Below are 19,890 nucleotides of genomic sequence, written 5' to 3'. Positions count from 1 at the left end.
GTTTACCACCTTCGGGGTGTGAAACTGTTAGTCTAATGCAGTAAATGCCTTTTAAATAGACATTTTTAAAGGGTGGAGTAGATATCCTTAGCATTGCTTTTGCCCTCCCCCAAATTTGATAGGTTTCTTTCTCCTCCCTTTCCACCTTTCTGTAAATGGAAGCTGAGTTGATCCTGTCCACTTATAATCTACAGAGCAGGAATTACTTTAGTAAGAAATCCCACTGAGTTCAAGCAATACTTGCAAGCTCAGCCACCAGGGAAAACAGAGCTGCAAAATTAATTGCCCTGTAAGAATGAGCAGCAAAATATCTAATCTTACATAACATTAATAGGAAAAAAAAAAAAAGCATCACAAAAAGAAAAGTCCCTAATAAGAAAAATCCCAGGTTTTATTTTGGCAATAAAGTCGGCCTCATACTATGAGTTAAGGGAAATAGATAGTGAATAATAGAGAACAATGAAGCCAGAACTATAAACAGAAAGGACACTACTGAGAGGGAAATGATTCTGTCAGTTTAGGTTCTAAATACCCCTCTGTGGGAGCTAGTCTGCACGAATGCCTTTTTCATGTTAAAAAGACAATTAAACACGGAAATCTGGCATGGCCCAGGATTCTTCTGCATCTCCATGACAGAACAAGGATCCTTTTCTGACGGTCGTGAGCCTTGGGCAGCTGTTTTCCCCTGGCAGGAGCGCCGGCTCCCAGGAGCCACAAAGCCGCCCTTGCACCTGCTGAAGCAGCAGGAGATGAGGAGCACCTGCCGAAGAACCTCAACATGGGGCACCAGGGCCTGGCTTGGCTCCCGAGCTGCGCTGGGCACACACATCCCCGATCAAACAGTGGGGAGAGGACTTGGGGGTCCCCCGGGGCTGCAGGGAAACGTGGTGGCGAGCCCAACCTGCTGCCAGCAGCCAGAAGAGGCCGCCGAGGGCAAGAGGCTGCAGCCAAGGACTGCCACCTGTACTTTAATATGGAAAAAGTATCTTGATTCCATAAGGATATGCTAGTAAAGTGACCTCTACACACCCTTAACATTTAGCATTTTCTTAAAATGAACTTTTGATAGTGTCCTCTGCAAATGCCCGAAGTGCAATGCAATGCTGCACAGATAAGCTCATTCTGACAGAGTTCAGGCAGGATTCAGAGGCAGTGTCACATTTACACATTGCTCTGCTCGAAGTAACTGTTCTTATGTACATTATGAACCACTAGCAAACTGGTAAAAGAAGTTCTCGCTTAAATTTTGGACTGTACAACTTAGATGAGATCTGACTTGTCATCAACACTTTGAATGATCTCGGATGAAACTGCAACTCCCTGGAAAATTATTTGGCTCTTGCTATTCCTTTCTTACAAACTGAATTATTATCTTCTAAATAATCTTATCTCCCTACGGCCGGTGCCATCACTGTGCAGAGCACGGGCCCGCCGGGCCCGCCCCGGCACACGAGGCTGGGAAGCCGCGGGCTGCCTGCGCCGGGCCTCCGCCTCCGCCGCTCCCCGCAGCCCCGGGCCGGCTGCCTGCGCCGGGCCGCGCGTTAGCGCCTCGGCGAGCCCCGCAGCCACCGGCATCGCCCATGGATCCGCCATTACGGGGCCGGGAAGACACCAGCGGAAGGAGTTGCCGTGCGCAGGCGGCGGGCGCGCCGCGCATGTGCAGCGTCAGCGCGGTGAGGCATGGGGCTGCGCGTCGTGAAGGGGCTGCTGCTGCTGGAGACGGCGGGGCTGCTCGGCGCCATCCTGCTCTACCGCGCCATGGACCGCAGCCAAGGTGCGGCGAGGCGGCCGGGGCTCACACCGCGCTGGGGCAGGGGGCGGCGGCACCGCCGGGACACTGGGAGCTGCTCCAGGCGGGGCCGCCTGCGGTGCCCGGGGCGCCCCGCACCGCCACGGTGCCCACGCCCAGGGCGTGCGGGGGCTTTTAAGAAAATCTGCCGCGCCGGGGCCAGTCGTTCGGCTGGTGTCAGTGTAGCACGCGGTGCTCACGCGGGCCCTCAAGGACAAGCTGTTATTTTAGTTTTATAAAACCAAAACCGTGGGGAAACTTTTGAAAGTGAGCACCAGGAACAAAGGTGCGTCTTGTGCATTTTAATTGTAACAGCATCGGCTCAAATAGGGACTTAGAAAGGTGAGGCTATGTGCGAATAAGGCAGGAATGGATCAATCCTGTCCGAGGCAGCTGGTGTGCAGCCGCTGGAGCCATCCATCCCCTGGCTCACCGCTGGCTCCAGTGGGCTCTGGGACCGGACATTTCCCGTGCAGACAACAGACCCAGCTGGCAAGCGGACAAAGCAGCAGGCAGCTCAGCACCTTCCAGATCAGTCCCTCAAGCCTCTCAGACTTAGGACTCAGAGCTTAGGTAACACAAAAATAAGCCAGGCACCAACTTGGTTACTGCAAGGTTTGCTCTGCACAGCCTTATTTTGCATTCAGGCCTCTGCAGGGTGCAGCACTAGTTTGACAGACCTGTGCCCCTGCTTGATTCAGATGCAGGCAGGCTGTTAAACTACTTTTCTTTGGATTTTCATTAAAAATATCTATAACCAAAATGTGGAGAATAGATGTAATGTGGTGCTGGCCTTTCACGGTTTCTCATTGCTCCCCCTTTTCAGTTCAAGGTCCTAGTTCTTAGATGCCTTTGCAGCTTTTCTTGAACTGTAGTTTATATAGTTCTGTAAGGTGCAGCGAGCTTATCTAATAACTCAGTGCACTTAGAATGAGGCTTTTACCACTTCCTGAGCTGCTGTAGAGCATTAAAAGAGCATAAAGCTATCCTTACATTATTTTCTGCTGGGTTGCCACAGAAGGATTCAGTGAACACCTAAAGCTGCGTAAGGAAACAAAGTAGTTTTCGCAGTTTGCATTTGCATGTCCGTCTATGAGAAGCATTCAGCTTCCTGTGAATCTGTAGCTTGTATTTGGCTATCACAGTTGTGAGGAAGGTGAGAAAATATTGATGATAGGGCTGCACATGATAACCCAAATACAGCCTGTGACAGAATGAAAAAAAAAAAAAAAGTAAATTCAAATCACATTATTTAATGGTGGCTGTAAGTAAGGAGCTCAGACAAACTCAAGTAAAACTTACCAGATTCAAAAAATAGTGCATTTAATTATTTGTCTTAAAATATGTTGGTAAAATAACTGTGATTTATCTTTCTTGTCAGATTTCAGATACACAATGCAGAAGAGGTTTCCGTCAATTCTGGAAGGTAGGTTTGTAGTTGTTGGCTGAAGTCTGTTGCATCTCATGTTTAAAAACTGATTTCATTATTGCATAAAACTTACCCCAGCAGCCATTGCAGAAGTGTTTACTGTTAGGTGTAGGTCTGGCTGGAGCATCACATTGTTGGATAGAGTCCTCAGAACTGGAGGACCATATATCCAACAAAACAAGCCACAAAGTGGCTCACCTTCAGACATGTCTGACTTAGAGCTGACATGGATGTTCCTGTTTTTCAGTGTATTACAAATCCAATGAGTGGTCTGGAATTCATGGCATAAGGGAGAATGACCAAATGACATGGTTAAGCAGCAAGAACTAAAGTAAGAAAGATGAGTGATCATTTGTAAAATTATTTTAGAATAATTATAAAATGTCCACATTAAAATGTCCACTTCATCTTTTTGATTTCTTGCCTTTGTACTTGTTTTTCAGCCCTCTGTGCCTGAACTGTTTCTTCCTTTTGATGATGCTTTTCACATCCCTATTGTGAAGCCACTTGTCACGCTCTATTTCCCACTGGATCTGTTTGATATCTGTAAGAGGAAAGGTGAGAAATAAGGAGCCAATGGATACCTCTGACATCATGTGTAATATAGATGAATGATGTAAAAGTTAAAACTTCGCTACTGTATTTATAGATGTTAATAAAATGCAAACTGCCATTTTTTTGACACCAGAGTTTGTTTGGTTTTTTTTTTCATTTCACAAAACATGCTGTGCCATCTCAGCATCTCCAGGTTTAAGACCGCTCTTGCCATTACTTTGAATTTTCCTACTGCTCGACAGACTTGTGCTAGGAGTACAGAGTGCTTGAGTGCTGCTGTTAACATTTTTTCAGGTGACACCAGCAAGACTGCAAAAGCTCTACAAAGGAGTAGACATTTACACATTTACACATCTACACATTTAATTCATTGGAATTATTTCTGGGAAACTACTTTCGCTTCACTTAGACTGCAAGCAAATATTCTGGTAGGTAGGTAAAGACAGTCATGCCTTATGCCTTCCCTTCAAAAGACCCCTAGGTCCCTTTCCCCTACACTGCTCTCTAATGTGTGATTTCCCAACCTATACTGGAACCTGGGGTTGTTCCTGCCCAGATGCAGGACTCTACACTTTCCCTTGTTAAATTTCATCAGGTTATTCCCCGCCCAACTCTCCAGCCTGTCCAGGTCTCGCTGGATGGCAGCACAGCCTTCTGGTGTGTCAGCCACTCCTCCCAGCTCAGTGTCATCAGCAAACTTGCTGGGCCCCTCAGTTCCAGAAGGACAGGGAACTGCTGGAGAGAGTCCAGCGTAGGGCAACAAAGATGATTAAGGGAGTGGAGCACCTCCCTTATGAGGAAAGGCTGAGGGAGCTGGGGCTCTTTAGTTTGGAGAAGAGGAGACTGAGGGGTGACCTTATTAATGTTTATAAATATATAAAGAATGAGTGCCACGAGGATGGAGCCAGGCTCTTCTCGGTGGCAAACAATGATAGGACAAGGGGTAATGGGATCAAGCTGGAACACAAGAGGTTCCACTTAAATTTGAGAAAAAACTTCTCAGTAAGGGTGACAGAGCACTGGAACAGGCTGTCCAGGGAGGCTGTGGAGTCTCCTTCTCTGGAGACATTCAAAACCCGCCTGGACATGTTCCTGTGTGACCTCACCTAGGCGTTCCTGCTCCAGCAGGGGGATTGGACTGGATGGTCTTTTGAGGTCCCTTCCAATCCCAAACATACTGTGATACTGTGATACTGTGAGTCCAGGACACTATCAGAGCAAAATTCACATAAACACTTGATGAACAGCAGAACTGCCCATCCTTATTTACAGTGTGAAAGGGCCACATGACAGACTCTTCCTGTTTTCTCAAGCTTTATTCGCTCCAGTGCGCACAGCTAATATTAGCACTGGACATCTGTCGTAACCGAAGAAAACTAAGTATTGTCTTACGGACGTTGAGTTACTGTCCGTACTGTGTGACTTCTGACTGTGTGTGTATTTCAGTTACAGAAGGCAGATCTTTATAACTACAGAATCCGAAGAACCAGAACAGCGTTACAACTATGTGCTATTTGTAGGATGTACTTACTTGCATTATCCCTGTTGGCCATGGCATTCATTCCGATATTGTCAAACTTAGACCCAGCATTTTCATCCAGCAGATAACCAAACTTTAAAGAGAGAAATTTTACTACTTTATTACAAAGAAACAAGTAAAATGCTTGAACACTTTTTGCTAAGGACTGATCAGCCTTACCTCTTCTGCAGATGCCAGTATACTGGCGTCTTTGAGTTTTCTCTTCTTTCCTCGGTTGGATCCTTCAAACAAAAAGTATTATGAGACAGAATTTCAAGTTCACAAAGATACTATAACAAAGTGTTACCAAGCTATGTTAGAAACCTTTATTCTCCACCTTCCCCCTCAAAAAAAGGAAAAAAAGAGTTTCCAACCAAGAACTAAATAGCACAAATTTTTGCATCACATTAGTAACAGACACACAAACTGCTAGTACAACTCTATCCTTCCTTCAAAAGTTCCTCCTTGGATTTCCAGTCCTTCAACAGCAGATTGTCACTCTGAACGAGGCCACACTGGTTGGAGGACAAGGGCAAGACCAACACCTTTTCATTTATGGGTTATTCAAATCTGAACTCAGATCCAAAAATGTAGATAATCTACACTACTAACACCATCTGACTCCAGGCTCTGTATTTGTATTAGGGGTTCTCAAATGGATATCATAGCAGTGTTTCCTTACCTTCAAGTGACCCCACAAAATTCAAATCTTTCTTTCTCTTGCCCTTTTTACTGCCAGAGTTCAGTTGCTTGTCATTATTTGGGTCTGACAGGAAAGAAAGGAAAAAAAACAAAACAAAACATCACTCCCTCATTCTCACACTGTGTGCACGTATTTAAAGCATAGCAGGGACTAAAATCTCTTTTTAGGTATATTTGTCATAGTGGTCTGAGTCTTTACTTTACAAAAGCTTAAAAGACAGCGCAAACAAACAAATTTGGGATTTCTTCAACCCAGACAATTAAAAATTGATCAGTGGTGCACCATTCTTTATGATTTTTTCCACAGCACAAAAAACTAATGAAATATGATACTAAGGTACATAAAATATGAAGGCTAAAAGCAGGTGTTATGTAAACCTTGAAAGTCTGCTTGGTAAATCTGGTGAAATAATAAGCTCATGAAAGATTAATGTGTTAACAGCTGTATGAATAGTTTATCTCCTCTACCCTCAATCATCTGTGACCTTAAAATATTAGTTGAAATACTCAATCTGTGCTTTTCCAGCAACAAGAAGTGCATACTGTATGAACTGTGCTTTTCAGTTGAAAAGAGAATAAAACCAGGCAGGTGCAATGATCAGTTGTTATTAGAATGGTAATAAAAATCTGGGTGCATAACTGTATTAGATGAGTAAGCTGTTACTTAGCAGACAACAATTTAAATAGAAGTTACCTCATCTAAAAAACCCAACATACTACTAGGTCTAAAGAAATACAAAAATTACCAAGTATTAGATTTTTTTTAATAATTTTTCAAATGAGATCTTTCAATGAGATATTTTAATATTTCTGCCTACCATAGTCAGTTATTTGTGTATAAAGCTCCTTTTGTACCTGCCAACGTTTTCAGAATGAAAGAAACTTGTCTGCAAGTTTTTATACCCAGATGCATCATACGCACTCACACTTGGAACACTGCTTAAGACTTTATTGTCCACAGAAGGACCTCTTGTCACTTCCTTACTTAAAAGCCAAACCTCCCACCTAGGTAACTAAATCTGAATTTATATAGGTGATTATGTATTAGATAACCTATTTTTAAAGCTTTTTCTTCTCATTTTTTGATAATTAATGGTACCTTACCTAGGCTGTTATCATCATCAGACACATCCATAAATACTCCTCCCTCTTCATCCATATCCTCTCCAAATTCTTCCTCCATACTTCCTAAAGAGACTTCTTCATCATCCAGATCACTGAAATCATCTTCGTCATCAGAATCCTCCCAGTCACCACTGGACTCCTCGCTTCTTTGGCCTTTCTTACCACCTTTGGTTTTCTTTTTTATATTACTAAAAAAAAATATGTAACAAGCTTAGCACTTTATGTCAAAATACTGTTTGCATCCAGATAACATCTATCTACTGGCAAACACTATGTTAGAAAAGTTGAACATCATTGCAAAATACTGTAAATGTACGTTGAGACCTAAGAAACATATCATGCACTCAGGTATGTTTTCAACCTCAGCATATGGAACTGTATTATGAAAGTCAACCATTTTAAGAAGTTCTGAGAAAATACTATTCTGAAATTAACAGAAATGTCAGCTCTACTAAATGAGGAAATAAGACTTTTTCCTTAAGGAAGGAACCATGGTTCTTTATATATTAGATGGTTACTTGTTTTTTGTCTCCTCTTTGCTATTTTTTATTCACACCAGTCTGGATCACAAAAATGTTCAGGTTTCACTAGAATTTTAAGCTTTAATTCTCTTCTCATCTCAAGAAAAGAAGTTTCTATGCTGATTTGAAAGCTGTATTGCAGCCACTTCAGGTGAAAAAGAGGCTACCTGATGAAGCTTCTAACTTCTTGAGAACTGAGCTCTGCGATTCTGGATTCCACAAAGTTTATTTACTGCATTAGGTCCAGTTACAACCAGTCCTTACAGCAGCAATACCATTATGCCTCATTCTGCTTACTTTTGTGCTTGGTAATTCTTTAACAGAAACCTGAGACAATGAAAAACAAGATCTTACCTTGCTTATTGGATCGGTGCATTGCATAAACAAAATACTACAGGCCTCACGCGTCAAGCCAGCAGACTGGAAACACTACAGGATCACAATGCCCCACTATGGGACATGCAGAAAAGCAGCATTACCCAGTGTCCAACTGCTATTGCCTTTTTTGCAAAGTGATATTCTGAGTCTTTTTGAAAAAAGTCTATCCAATTTTGCAGAGTAAAACTCTACACAGGGATTAAAACAAGAGATTAAAAAAAAACAGTTTAAAGTCTTACCCAGCAAAATCAAGGTCATCCTGGCCAATGTCAATGGCATTATCAGCAGCTTCAAATGTATCTAGGGCAAAAATTGTTTATTACTACACAACAAAGTCAAAGAAATATGAAGTCATTACATATAGGTATCTTTTTCCTGAACAGTTTATACGATCTACATCAGTAACAAAGGGTCCTGGTAAAAAGGGTTCATACTCCTACAGAAAATTACTCCAGAAAACACTTATCTAAAGCTAACTGGAGTTTTTCTGAAAAAATATTTTTCTTTGAAAAATAATGGAAGTTTTCTTTTACCCAGGATGTATTTTCTGGCCAGAATTAGATGATGTGGGAAGCAGGCAGACACAAATGGATACACAACTGCCTAGTGATTCAAACTTAGTTGGCAAGTGGGATATCACGAGTTTCAAATACTTGCTCCAAGTCAGACAGAACACAGACTTGATTAAGGTACCCCAAGCAAGTGTCCTGCCAGCTAATTTGTATGCGAATTTTCAGATTAGAAGTATTCACTTTAATTTTTGACAGAAAAGCAAGCAGCCTCGAGGGTGAAAGCTCCTATCATTGAATTCACTTAGGAACAAATTGCTATATAAAACAGCAGGTAAAAACAAGATCTGAAAAATTACAAATGTTGTGTTTCAAAGACTAAAAGCTGACATTAGGAGGTCCTTAATTTAACATTCTGAATTTATGGAGCAAATTCTCAGAGACAGTTAACTTATTAGAGATACTAACAATAGAACAACAAACACAATTAGAAACAGATTGTTGTCATAACTAAGACCATACTAGTTGTGTAACTAAGGAAGAATCCTGCTGTGGGAGTTCAGAATTCTCTAAAAATATTGAACAGAACAGTTATGGAGAGCTAAATAACTGTCTTGTTTGGGTTTTGGTGTTTGTTGTTGTTTTTCCAAATACATATATTACTATATAAGCAAAACATTAAATATTAAATCATAAAATAATAATAATAATGGACATTTTATGGTACCCTAACAAATTCAGATTCTGGAACAAATCATAATTCCAAAGCAAACAAAGTACACACTGCAGGAAGAGCTAAGACTTCTGCAGAAGTTTGCCAAGGATCTAAGTGAACAAATAACTTCATGGAAGAGGTTGGGAATGATGAGAAAAAGCATAAGAAACATCGAAAAAGGCCAAGAAGTAAAGAACGAAACAACAGAAGCAAATGTTACATGCTGCTAGAAGTTATTTAACTCTCAGACTACATTAGGAAAAGAACAAAAAGGCATGAACTGCCACTCATGAGCTTATGTTCAAAAATCAGATGACTTCCAACTGTCTCAACAAGATGAGCACTACTGGAGTAGTGAGGGCAAGACCTCGTTCACCAGATGGCCACCCAGCTGGCTCACATGAGGGACAGTGGGAACCGCTGGCTGTAGTAGCATAGTCTCAATTGGAAAGCCAGTTTTCTTCCACTTACATATTCCTGTATCTGTCTCTTTTATACAGTGCAAACTATTAAAAGGATAAATTAATAATTTGCAAAAGCAGGAAATACTGGGATAGTTACTGCAAAAAACCCCACAACCTTACCCAATGCTCTTTCAAATTCATCATCATCTACATCTTCCACACTTTCTTCATCATCCTGACGCTTTTGTTTCTCTCTCCTCTTATCAAACTTTGAATAAAATCTGAAATAATATATTGCTCTCAGACACAAAATTACAGGTGATGATCTTTGTGACAAGTTTTTTTTAAAAACAACCTGCAAATTGGTTCACATATGTGTTGCCAGTTGAAGATTGTAAGCAATGGTTTCAAACACAGATCAAACCAGAGATTTATATTTTCTTCATTTTTCAAAGAGTAAGCCACCACTGTAAGATTTAAAACACAGAAATTTCACAGCCAAAGGTGCCAGAAATTATTTTGAACATAGTGACTTTACAAAAGGGCACAAGAAAGATATGAAAATCTGTCATGCTGATATGGAAGAAAGGACCAAGTTCAACTTGAATCTAATTGAGAGGAAAAAAAAAAGAGATCAATTCACCCATTAAGTTCTGTAAACTTCCCCCCATAGCCCTCTCCTTTTATGTGCTTCATTTTACCTTGTCGGCCATTTTAAACCACTTTCTCTCCTTCATTTCATATTAAAGAATCGCTAAACACAGAAGGCAGATTTGATCATATACAAGAGCAGAAGACTTCAGCACTTCATATGGAAGACTTTCAATGTGTAATCTCAGTTTCAGTCATCTTCAATGTAACAATACTGACAGGGGTATGTTTTTAGGCTGCTTTTCTTTAATCTCAAAATTAATACCACTTTTTTATTTATTAAGTAATATTATGTTCCTCAATATTATAATATCAATTAATTAAAATTAATAAGTCCATTAACCTGATACTTCAAAAAAATTTAAAAGCCCCATCAGCAATGAATATACTAAACAAAAAAACCCAAAGTGAATGAAGCAAAATAAATGAAGTTAATTTAAACACTGATTTCCTAAGGAGACATTCAGAGGTAACCAGTATTTTGATCTAATAAGAACACATCTTTGCCAAATGTGTACCACTTCAATTTTAGTATTACAGCTGCATTTTTAAATCATAGTCTGAAAGGAAATCCAACTAAATGGAAAGACCTATGAATAGTAAAAAAATAAACAGAAAACTAGCTCTTCTTTTTTTTGCATTGTTCTGTTCTAATAAGCTTTGATGCTAATAACATGAGCAAGGTATATTGCAGGCTTTTTTAAATGTATTTCTAATGCACAGGAATTACAACCCACAAGACATTCATCAATACCTATTGTTAAGGCCTCTTTATTATGATGTCAACTTACTTGATTATAGACTACAAGCACTGATTGCCTTTGTTCATAAGTGATAAAGGGATATTCTTTCCTAAGCACTTTTGACAAACGTTGAAATTAGGTTCTAAGGAAAGCACTGTCAACACAAGTCACTCAAATTAGTCAAATTTTGCAAACACTTGGAATACCAGAGTATACTTATGAAATGTAATAGGGTTTGATAGCATTGCTTTAAAAGACAACACTTAAAATGAATGTCTGCAAGTATTTCATTACCTGTGAAAAAACACTTCATCCACTGGGATTTTGCTCTCATCTTTGGCACGGAATTCCTTACTGTTGACTGAAAAAAAAAAAAAAAGAACTTATTTTACCTCAAGTTGAAGTGATTGCTGTTATTTTAAAAGGTTAAACAGCATGCACAGACAGAAGTACGCAGCTATCCAGTGTCATGTTAAATAAAGTGGAGGTCATCTCAAAACCTCTTTAAACCAAGAGTTCTCTTTGCACATACTGATAATTAGATGTGAGCAGACCCCATGGAAAAACTCAAGACACAGCCCTAACAAGGTCCTTATTTATAGATAAGCAAGGGAGGTTTTGCAATTGCCTACAGCAGGAATGCATCCTTCACCTCAGAAGGAAATCAAAGGACAAAAGAGCTACTGGTAAACCGAGTGGGCACAGATTATAGTATTTTCTGTAGTGTTTACTCACAGAGGGACTCTTCAAATAGTGGAAGGTAACAGAGGATTTGCAATCTCAATTCTCTCAGCCTCAACAGATACCAGATACATACAAGTGCAGATTTTTGTAACTGTATTCATATAACCAGATTTTTTTATATTGGATTTGTAGAACATTCCAATTCCACAACTCCAGTTTGAAATGCTCAGTCTGGTCCTTTAACTCAGAATAAACTACAGAATGCAATAAAACAAACTGTACCTTCAAATGTCAAAATCCCTGCTTTAAGCTTTGATAGCCATAAAACCATGGATTAGTAAAGGTACATCAGCTAATCTGTATAACTAAAACTTCTGCGGAACACAACAGACCCAAAGTTAGAAGAAAGCACATCCCTGGGAATATTACAGAGCTTCTACCACAGAAGATGGAACGTCTTTTGGTCTCAAGTAGCATGGTTTACCCTAATTTTTTACCTGCTGGTTCTTAATACCAAATCCTACCCTTAATCACTGGAAATGGTGAGACTAGACAAAAGGCAGCCGCTTTCTGGGGGCAGGAAGACTCTTAGTGCCAAAGATACCTTACCCTAATCCTAACAATAGCTGCAGCTGTGGCATTGTATGGAGTGATCCACATCATCTAATGAAAGAGCTTAATGTGACTGAATCATTATATAAACCATTTTCTGAGATTTAGTAAGTTTTCAATCATAACGAGAATAAAAGTTGCTATATGATAACTTTGAAACAGATAAAATCATCAGCCACACAATACTACTGTATTAACTACAGCTAGATCAGCCTACATTTTAAAGACTTTTGTATGGTTTTAGTTATTTTTAAGAACTTTAAAAAAACGTTATTCATAAAACTACTACGCCAGATATAAGAATGACATGCTTCTGAGCAGAAAATTTAGCTATTATTTTATAAATTCATGTCCCTCTGATGTTAGTGCCCTAACAGATTGCTCTTCTAACTAGAATTATCATTAGATGGAATAAATTCTAAGGCTTTTTTTTTTTTTTAGCCTTTTTTCCCCGCTAAGGGGTCACATTGCCAGATTTTTAACAGTGTTCTAAACTTTGATACAAGATTGCAAATCTCTTCTTTACCCAGGGAGTATATATCCTCTTACAGGGATGCAGGCAAAAGAAAAACAGAAAAGAAAGGTCTCAAAAAAGAGTTGGTGCGTAAAGCCACGTGCTACAGTAGAAGAAAATGTGTTTTGCTACTCAAGAGGCTAACAGTTGAGGTAACTGATTTTCCCTATGTCATTTGTTCTTAAAATGACTCAATAAAGTTTCAGATGTGGAGATTCCATGCACCCTTATAAGAAGATCAGACCTGATCCGGAACATCAGGTACCACCACTGCACTCCTGATGGACAAGACTTTTATTGCTAATAAAAATAGCATAGACAGCACAGATGATATGTCTACAACAGCCAGTCAGGAATTCTTCAGCCATCACAATCTTAATTGAAAAGGGGCTGACTTACCTGCCAGATTCTGCCTATCTTTCATAAACTGCTTCTTCTTCGGCTGCATTACCACGCTGCTGGTGTTTTCTGTAGCAGAACATAAATCAGAAACAAATTATTACTATTGATACAAAACTGTGAGGAGTGGCTGACACATCAGAGGGTTTTGCTGCCATCCACAAGGATCTCAAGAGGCTGGATAAATGGGCTGAGAGGAACCTCATGGCAGTTCAACAAGGGGAAGTGCAAAGTCCTACACCTGGGGAGGAACAAGCCCATGCACCAGTATGTGCTGGTGGCTGCCCAGCTGGAAAGCAGCTCTGCAGAACAGACTCTGGGCATCCTGGTGGACATCGAGTTGACCATGAGCCAGCCATGTGCCCTTGCAGTGAAGACAGCTGACAGTGTCCTGGGCTGCATGAGAAGGAGCATTGGCAGCAGGTGGAGATGATCCTTCCTCTGCTCAACACTGGTGAGGCCACACTGGAAGTGCTCTGTCCAGGTCTGGATTCCCCAGTGCAAGGGAGACATGGGCATACGGGGGAAGAGTCCAGCGAAGGGCCACTAAGATGATGAAGGGACTGGAGCATCTCTCCTGTGAGGAAAGGTTGTGAGACCTGGGACTGTTCAGCCTGGAGCACAGGCATCTGAGGGGATCTAATCAGTGTAAACAGATACCTGAAGGGAGAGGGTAAAGTAGGCAGAGCACTTTTCAGCGGTGCCCAGTGACAGGGCAAGAGGTGATGGGCACAAATTGAAACACAGGAGGCTCCATCTGAACATCAGGGAACACTTTTTCACTGTGAGGGAGACTGTGTGCTGGTTGCCCTGAGATGCTGTGGAGTCTCCATTCTTGGAGACATTCAAAAGCCATCTGGACAGCCTGGGCAGCCTGCTCTAGGTAGCCCTGCTTGAGCAGATGATCTCCAGAGATCCCTTCCAACCTCAACCATTCTGTAGTCTCTACATTCCACTATCACTTTGCTTAGTTCTCGTGCTGCAGAAGTGAGAGACAGCAGTATGTGACTGTCAGCTGGTTCTGAGTTGCAGATATGTCCATTGCAGCCCTGAAGACGGATCCCACTCCTCTGTTGCACTATGTGCATCCCAAATACTTGACAAGCACAAAGGGTTACTTGACAATCTGAGAGAAAAAGAGTTTGGTCACCATCAATAATCGAAATCATATGTTATTATGTACAGAGAAGTTTGTACCTTTGCCTTTGTGGTGTTTGGGATTCCTGTACACAAAGCGATCCAAGAATCTCATTAATGTGAAATCCTGCAAAGGGTCTCCGGAGTACTGAATGTGATTTCCCTGGAAGAAGAAGAAAGCCAAAAATCATTACGGTCTTTGTTTAAGAAAATCAGCAACTAAACACAAAGGACTCAAACACTCCAAGAACAACATTAAACCACACTTGAAAAACACAAAGGCTCAGGGATACTTCATCAAAAAGCCTGACAAGTTAATACACTCCTGTACAGGTTCTTATTTTCGGAATGTGAATATTTTCGTAACTAAAAACCACCTCCTTCACTTTGTTTCAGTGATGAACTGCCTTGCCATGTACTGTGCTAATAGCAGTTAATACTCAAGACCATTCAGATACCATATATTCAAATGAAAATAAAGACTTTAAATATATATTTGTGTAGGCTTTGATATTTTTCACATGATAACCAAAACAGTATTAAAAAATAATATGTTCCAACAGCAGGGTTCCCAACATAAAAAACCCACGTTAAATAAAAAGACAGACCAAAACTCTAAAAAAGCTTTAAGAATCATGTAATATACACATTCTTACCAAGTTAATTACATGTATGAACAGTCTCCTTTACAAAAAAAAAAAAACTAATTCCAGGAAAAGTTTTGCATTTGAGTGTTTGTTACAGTGCTGCAGAGCTGCTAGTTACCTGCAGAGTGCAAGGAGGCTTTACAATGTATTTTTTCAAATGGCAAAAGACAGACAACATAAAAATCCAACTTCAAAGCTACAGACTAGTGAAAGCACTTACTTCTAGAATTGTTTTTGCAAATAGAGCCACAGATGGATGAAAATGTTCAGAAAGCTGAAAAACACAAATCATATACTTATTTCTATTTTAAAAATAAACACAATCATTACTCATGTTGACATGTAAAACTCCTGACAACACCACTATGTCATAAGACCACTCCGTAACTCACCAAATAACATGCAGATGCACAAAGTAGTGCAAGGCTGATGTGTTCTGTCCTTGAACTTCAAGTTTTAATCTTTTGTTTGCCTTATCTGAATACATTCTCACTTACAATTTTATTTAATTCAACACAGAAAAGCTTTACCGATACAAAGCTAAGATTCAAAAGTAAAAAAAAGATTGTCATTTTTCAAATCTCCACTTAAAAATTCCTGTTCCCTACTCTGGAATATCAGCATTGTATATAACATATACAAGCTTAAAGTTGAACAATGTGTTGTTTAATCTTTCTGTTGTGTTACCCAGGTAGCTACTCCAAGAATAACCAAGTTAATTTTCTTTACCTTTTTCAGTTCCCAAAGGCTTGTACTTTCAGCACCGCAGTACAAAGGGCTCCGGTGCATAGGGTCATATGAGGTTCCACTCTTCCTGCCTGAGGGGCAGAGGAGATAAAAATGACGTAAATTTCTTCATGCAACTTTATGAGAGTATTCTTTTCATTTCAACATGACAGTAACACTGCTCATCATTTTTATCAATGTTACAAGTCTTGATCAACATGTCACTGTTACCGAATATTAGAAGTTAAAGAATTATATTTTCTTGCTACTGTACCTCCCATATTCAGATGATGCACCCACGAGGCTGTTGAATTTGAGCCATTTGTTTTAGCAGAATTTTCCATTGTGCTCCTCTCTTCACTTTCTACTTCTTTGTCTGCATCCACAAATTTTTCCTCATCCTCTTCAGCCTCTTCTTGATCCTTAAAGCACTCTTCATCATCTGATTCCTGAACAAGAAAAAATGCTAGCAAACAGCTTTTCCTTTCCAGTTTTACTCTCATTTATTATAAAAATGCACCTATTGTTCTTAGGAAGCTACTTACAAAATTATAAACAAATGATAGCTAAAGTTTAATCAACACAGACTTTGGCCTTCATAGAGGACTTAAAATTGAACTTTACTGCTTATATCACAGAAGTGTAATGGGCCCTCTCCATCTGAAGAAAGAAAAAAAAAAAAATCCAGTCCTGCCTAGCTATACTTCAGGGAGTGCAGACAGAAGGAACAAACAGGCCATTTTTCTACAAAGCTTTTTGGTGAAGAATGTTTACCTGCTTACTTGTGCAGCATTTAGCAAAATAATCCTCTATCCATGACTGAAGTTCATAGGACTGACTAGAATGCTTAAAACACCCTCATCTATGCAGATTTTTATTGTAGTTACAATTATTCAAGTGCAAATCCTCAGGTTGGTAATAAACAGGTTAGGGAAAGGTGCTTGTGAAACTAGCTCTTACTGAAAAAAACAATGAGATAAAGAAATCATGTTATACCACATGATCTTGTAATTGGACCCTTAACTCCGGTTTTACTTTCAGAAGCTCAGACAGAAGGTACAGGGTTCCACAAATGAAGGGTGGCATGTGTCCACAAGTGACTTGAAGTAACCTCTTCACAAAGGCCTTCACACGGCGCAACACTACATCTGCCTTCAGAGATTTATAGACAAGATTAAGAAACATGGATGGCCTTGAGCAGGTTGCTAAAGCAGGATCTAGAAGCTTCCTGTAGAACACACAGGAGAAAAAAATTGCTGAATGTCAAAATGCACATAGGAGAATAACTGCTGTTAACAACAATCATCTTCATTTTTCAAAGTGCCATCTAAAAGACCAGTGACAGCTTGCTCCCCAATACTGAAAACCATTACATCAACCTGAACTGTCAATAGTTGCATAATATTTCTAAATATACACAACACTGACGATTAAAAAACCCCTATATCAGTAAACAAAAAGAAAACTGTAAGAAAATACAAAGAAACTGAGTTCAACTGAAAAATAGTTTTAAAATTCGAGATATTCAGGGTAAGAAACTAATCTAATTTATTCAGATGTTCAAAAAACAGAAAGAAAATGGTTAGCAAGTAGCATGTTTCACAACCAGATCAGACATATGTGTTGGCAAGTTCATTTTTTGCTCCACTTTCTTTCCAGACGGCCAGGAAAGCCCCTAAATACATTGCACACTCTGGGGGAACCTGAATTCCCTTTTCAAAAATCCCTTTGGTCCACTAAACAGAAACCTGTAAGGATCCAACCTAGAGTCTAAACAATCAGCTGGGACAAAAAAAAATGAGATACTTTCGCAGCGTAAGGTTTTCCTACTATACAAACTAAATAATCTAAAGAATTTCTTAACATATTTCCCCCTCACCAAATGGAAAAAAGGAAACATGATTTTAGGCTATTCTGTGACTAAACCACTGTACCTGTAAAAGTTATTTCAAAAGTAGTAATCTATTAGTTTCAAATAATAGCTGGAATATAACTATGCCACCAGAACACAGTGCAAAGCATGAAATGCATACGTTGTGTTGTCAGGACTTATCACTATCATTTATTTTATCCTCATGTTAAGTCAAAGAAACCACATGCTTTTTTTTCTAGCTCATAAAAAACATCAAAAATTTTTAGCCAATGAGATACAAAACTCACAAGATCTTAAAAGCAAAGTAAGTGTTTCTACAACTTTAAATTAATAGTGACTCTCTCATAAACTTAAATTTATATTAAAAAAAAAAACCGCAAACCTGTTACTTACTTGTATAGTGCTGCGTAGTACCTATCTGACACAGTCTGCTGAGAGTCCATCACTTGAAATAGTAACATCAGGGCCTGGACACTGGTACTGAAGTTCACAAGATGCAGAACTTTAAACAATGTGTTCATTTGCTCTTTCACTTTCTCATCACCAGTGTCAGCATAAGGGTAAGCTCTGTTTACCCCACAAAGAAGAGCACTGAGCATTTTGGATTCAACGTCTTTTTTCTTAATGCAGTTCCGAAAAAAGCAAAAGTATAAAGTTATCAGTTTGTTAGCCAGTGCACTTTCTTCATGACTGAGGACTATCTGATTCAGAAAGCAAATGGCATAATATTGAGTTTTCACATTAATGTTTGACCGGTACAAAAGCCTCTCCACCTCACTGCACACTACCCCCTTCATATTTGGATGCTTGTGCAGTAGCGTCTCTAAAAGATACGAAGCTTTGGTGGCAAGTTTGTTCTGAGGGTCTCCCAGTTTATTTACCAACTGAACAAGCAGAACTTTCTCCTGCTCAGGCTTGTTACAGAGAAGCTCATGGGCAACTGCCAGCGCTCGGGATTTCGGTGCTGTCAGAGAATCATGACTCAGTGTTTCTAACGCCTGCACAAACTCTGCCACCTGCAGTTTCAGGTGATGCTCAAAGTACCAGAGTATCAAACGTCTGTCTCTTGAATCCTTGTTGCCACTCGACATCTTCTCTATGTTGTTCAATGGTCGCTGTGAGAAAGACCATAGTTTCCTATTATCCGGCAAGAGATCTGAAATAAGCAGCTCCTTGAAGGTATCCAAAGCCATGAGGCTCTGATGCCTGCTGCCCTTTTTCTTTATGAGGTTTACCAAGTTCTCAACAAACTGGAGACTGTGGACAGCACTGTCCTGAATGAGAAGGGTCATCGCTGCCATCCTGTCAGCCAAGGTACCCGATGACACAACAGTTTTCATCCACGCTGAAGAGGCCCCCTTCTGATAATCTGTCTTATTCTTATACAAATCTGTCTCATGCTGGTACAGCTTTTGGGCCAAGGCCTTATACTTGGTCAGAAGCGTCTGATTTTGTGGCTCTGAAGAGAACTCGTTGGTGTATTCTAGGTCATACCATTTGCCCCCTGGTTTGACCAGTATCACTTGCCTAGCATGAAATTCAAAATCTTCTTCCAGCCTCTCTGTCTTTGCTGAAAGGTGCTGCTCCTGATCACCACCAGCTTGTTTTTTCTTACTGGCTTTCACAGCACTTGCCTTTTCCTTGCCTTTTTTCTCTTTTTTCCCTTCTAATGAAGGTGGGTTCGTTTCCTTCTTGCTTTTGTCTTTCTTTAGGGGCTTCTCCTCCTTGCTGCTGTCGTCCTCCCCCCGCTCGTCCACCACGAAGCAACTTTTCGCGTACTTGCCGAGCCCCAAGGAACTGACGAACGACTCCAGCTCCCCTTCCTTCAGGTCGTCGATCGCGTCCTTCTTGCCGCCGTCCACCACCTCCTCCGTCTCGTCCACGGCGCACAGCATCACGTAGTCTTGCTGCGGGGAGGGCAGCGCGCGGCCGTTACAGGGGGTCTCGCGCCAGGCCGCGCACCCCAACGGCTCCACCCGTCACCCCCGGAGCCCGTTCCGGGGGGACCCGGCCGCCATGTGCTCCCGCTCCCTCCCGCCGTCCCCCCTTACCTTGGTGCCGCCGAGACGCAGCACCTCGTCCAGCGTGAACTCTTCGGCGTCTCCATCTTCTCCTTCTTCATCGTCGTCCTCGTCCTCGCCGCTGTCGCCACCCGCCTCTTTCGGGTCCCTCACGCCGAAGTCCCACAGCGCCGCCATCGCTGCCCGCCGGAAGCTCCCGCGCACATGCGGGCGCGCGCTTCCGGCGCCGCGGGACAG

General features: G+C 40.8%; 1 protein-coding gene across 4 annotated transcripts; it reads right to left on the bottom strand.

Annotated features, from left to right (window-relative positions):
• Nucleotides 1-2,799: 2,799 nt before the first annotated feature.
• Nucleotides 2,800-19,845, bottom strand: CEBPZ (CCAAT enhancer binding protein zeta). 4 transcript variants are annotated; one of them, XR_013921936.1, is made up of 17 exons: nt 19,684-19,845; nt 18,026-19,539; nt 16,756-16,987; nt 16,034-16,208; nt 15,763-15,851; nt 15,254-15,307; nt 14,447-14,549; nt 13,250-13,318; nt 11,335-11,401; nt 9,827-9,927; nt 8,258-8,318; nt 7,099-7,307; nt 5,975-6,058; nt 5,473-5,534; nt 5,305-5,386; nt 3,092-3,762; nt 2,800-2,993 (listed from the first exon to the last, which is right to left on the bottom strand). XR_013921936.1 is itself a non-coding variant. In XM_080341115.1 (16 exons), exons 1-16 carry the CDS (start codon nt 19,828-19,830, stop codon nt 3,623-3,625), a joined length of 3,189 nt encoding a protein of 1,062 aa, XP_080197241.1. In that variant the 5' UTR covers nt 19,831-19,845; the 3' UTR covers nt 2,800-3,622. The 4 variants fall into 4 exon arrangements, 3 of the variants coding, with proteins under 3 accessions (XP_080197241.1, XP_080197242.1, XP_080197243.1); XM_080341115.1 differs by having other exon boundaries at nt 2,800-3,762; XM_080341116.1 differs by having other exon boundaries at nt 2,800-3,762; nt 8,258-8,306.
• Between the last annotated feature and the right edge of the window lie 45 nt (nt 19,846-19,890).

Source organism: Nesoenas mayeri, assembly GCF_963082525.1.
Source record: "Nesoenas mayeri genome assembly, chromosome: 3".
In the NCBI taxonomy this organism is placed as follows: Eukaryota; Metazoa; Chordata; class Aves; order Columbiformes; family Columbidae; genus Nesoenas; species Nesoenas mayeri.
This window is presented reverse-complemented; position numbering and strand designations above follow the sequence as displayed.

Bases quoted from the DNA above. Each gene is read 5' to 3' on its own strand.
- CEBPZ (XM_080341115.1), bottom strand. From the start codon at position 19,830: ATGGCGGCGCTGTGGGACTTCGGCGTGAGGGACCCGAAAGAGGCGGGT. The intron at 16,209-16,755 runs GTATAACATGAT...TTTCTTGTTCAG, and splicing joins TCCAATTACAAGATCATGTG to GAATCAGATGATGAAGAGTG. The intron at 15,308-15,762 runs GTAAAGAAAATT...TGTGTTTTTCAG, and splicing joins GCCTTTGGGAACTGAAAAAG to CTTTCTGAACATTTTCATCC.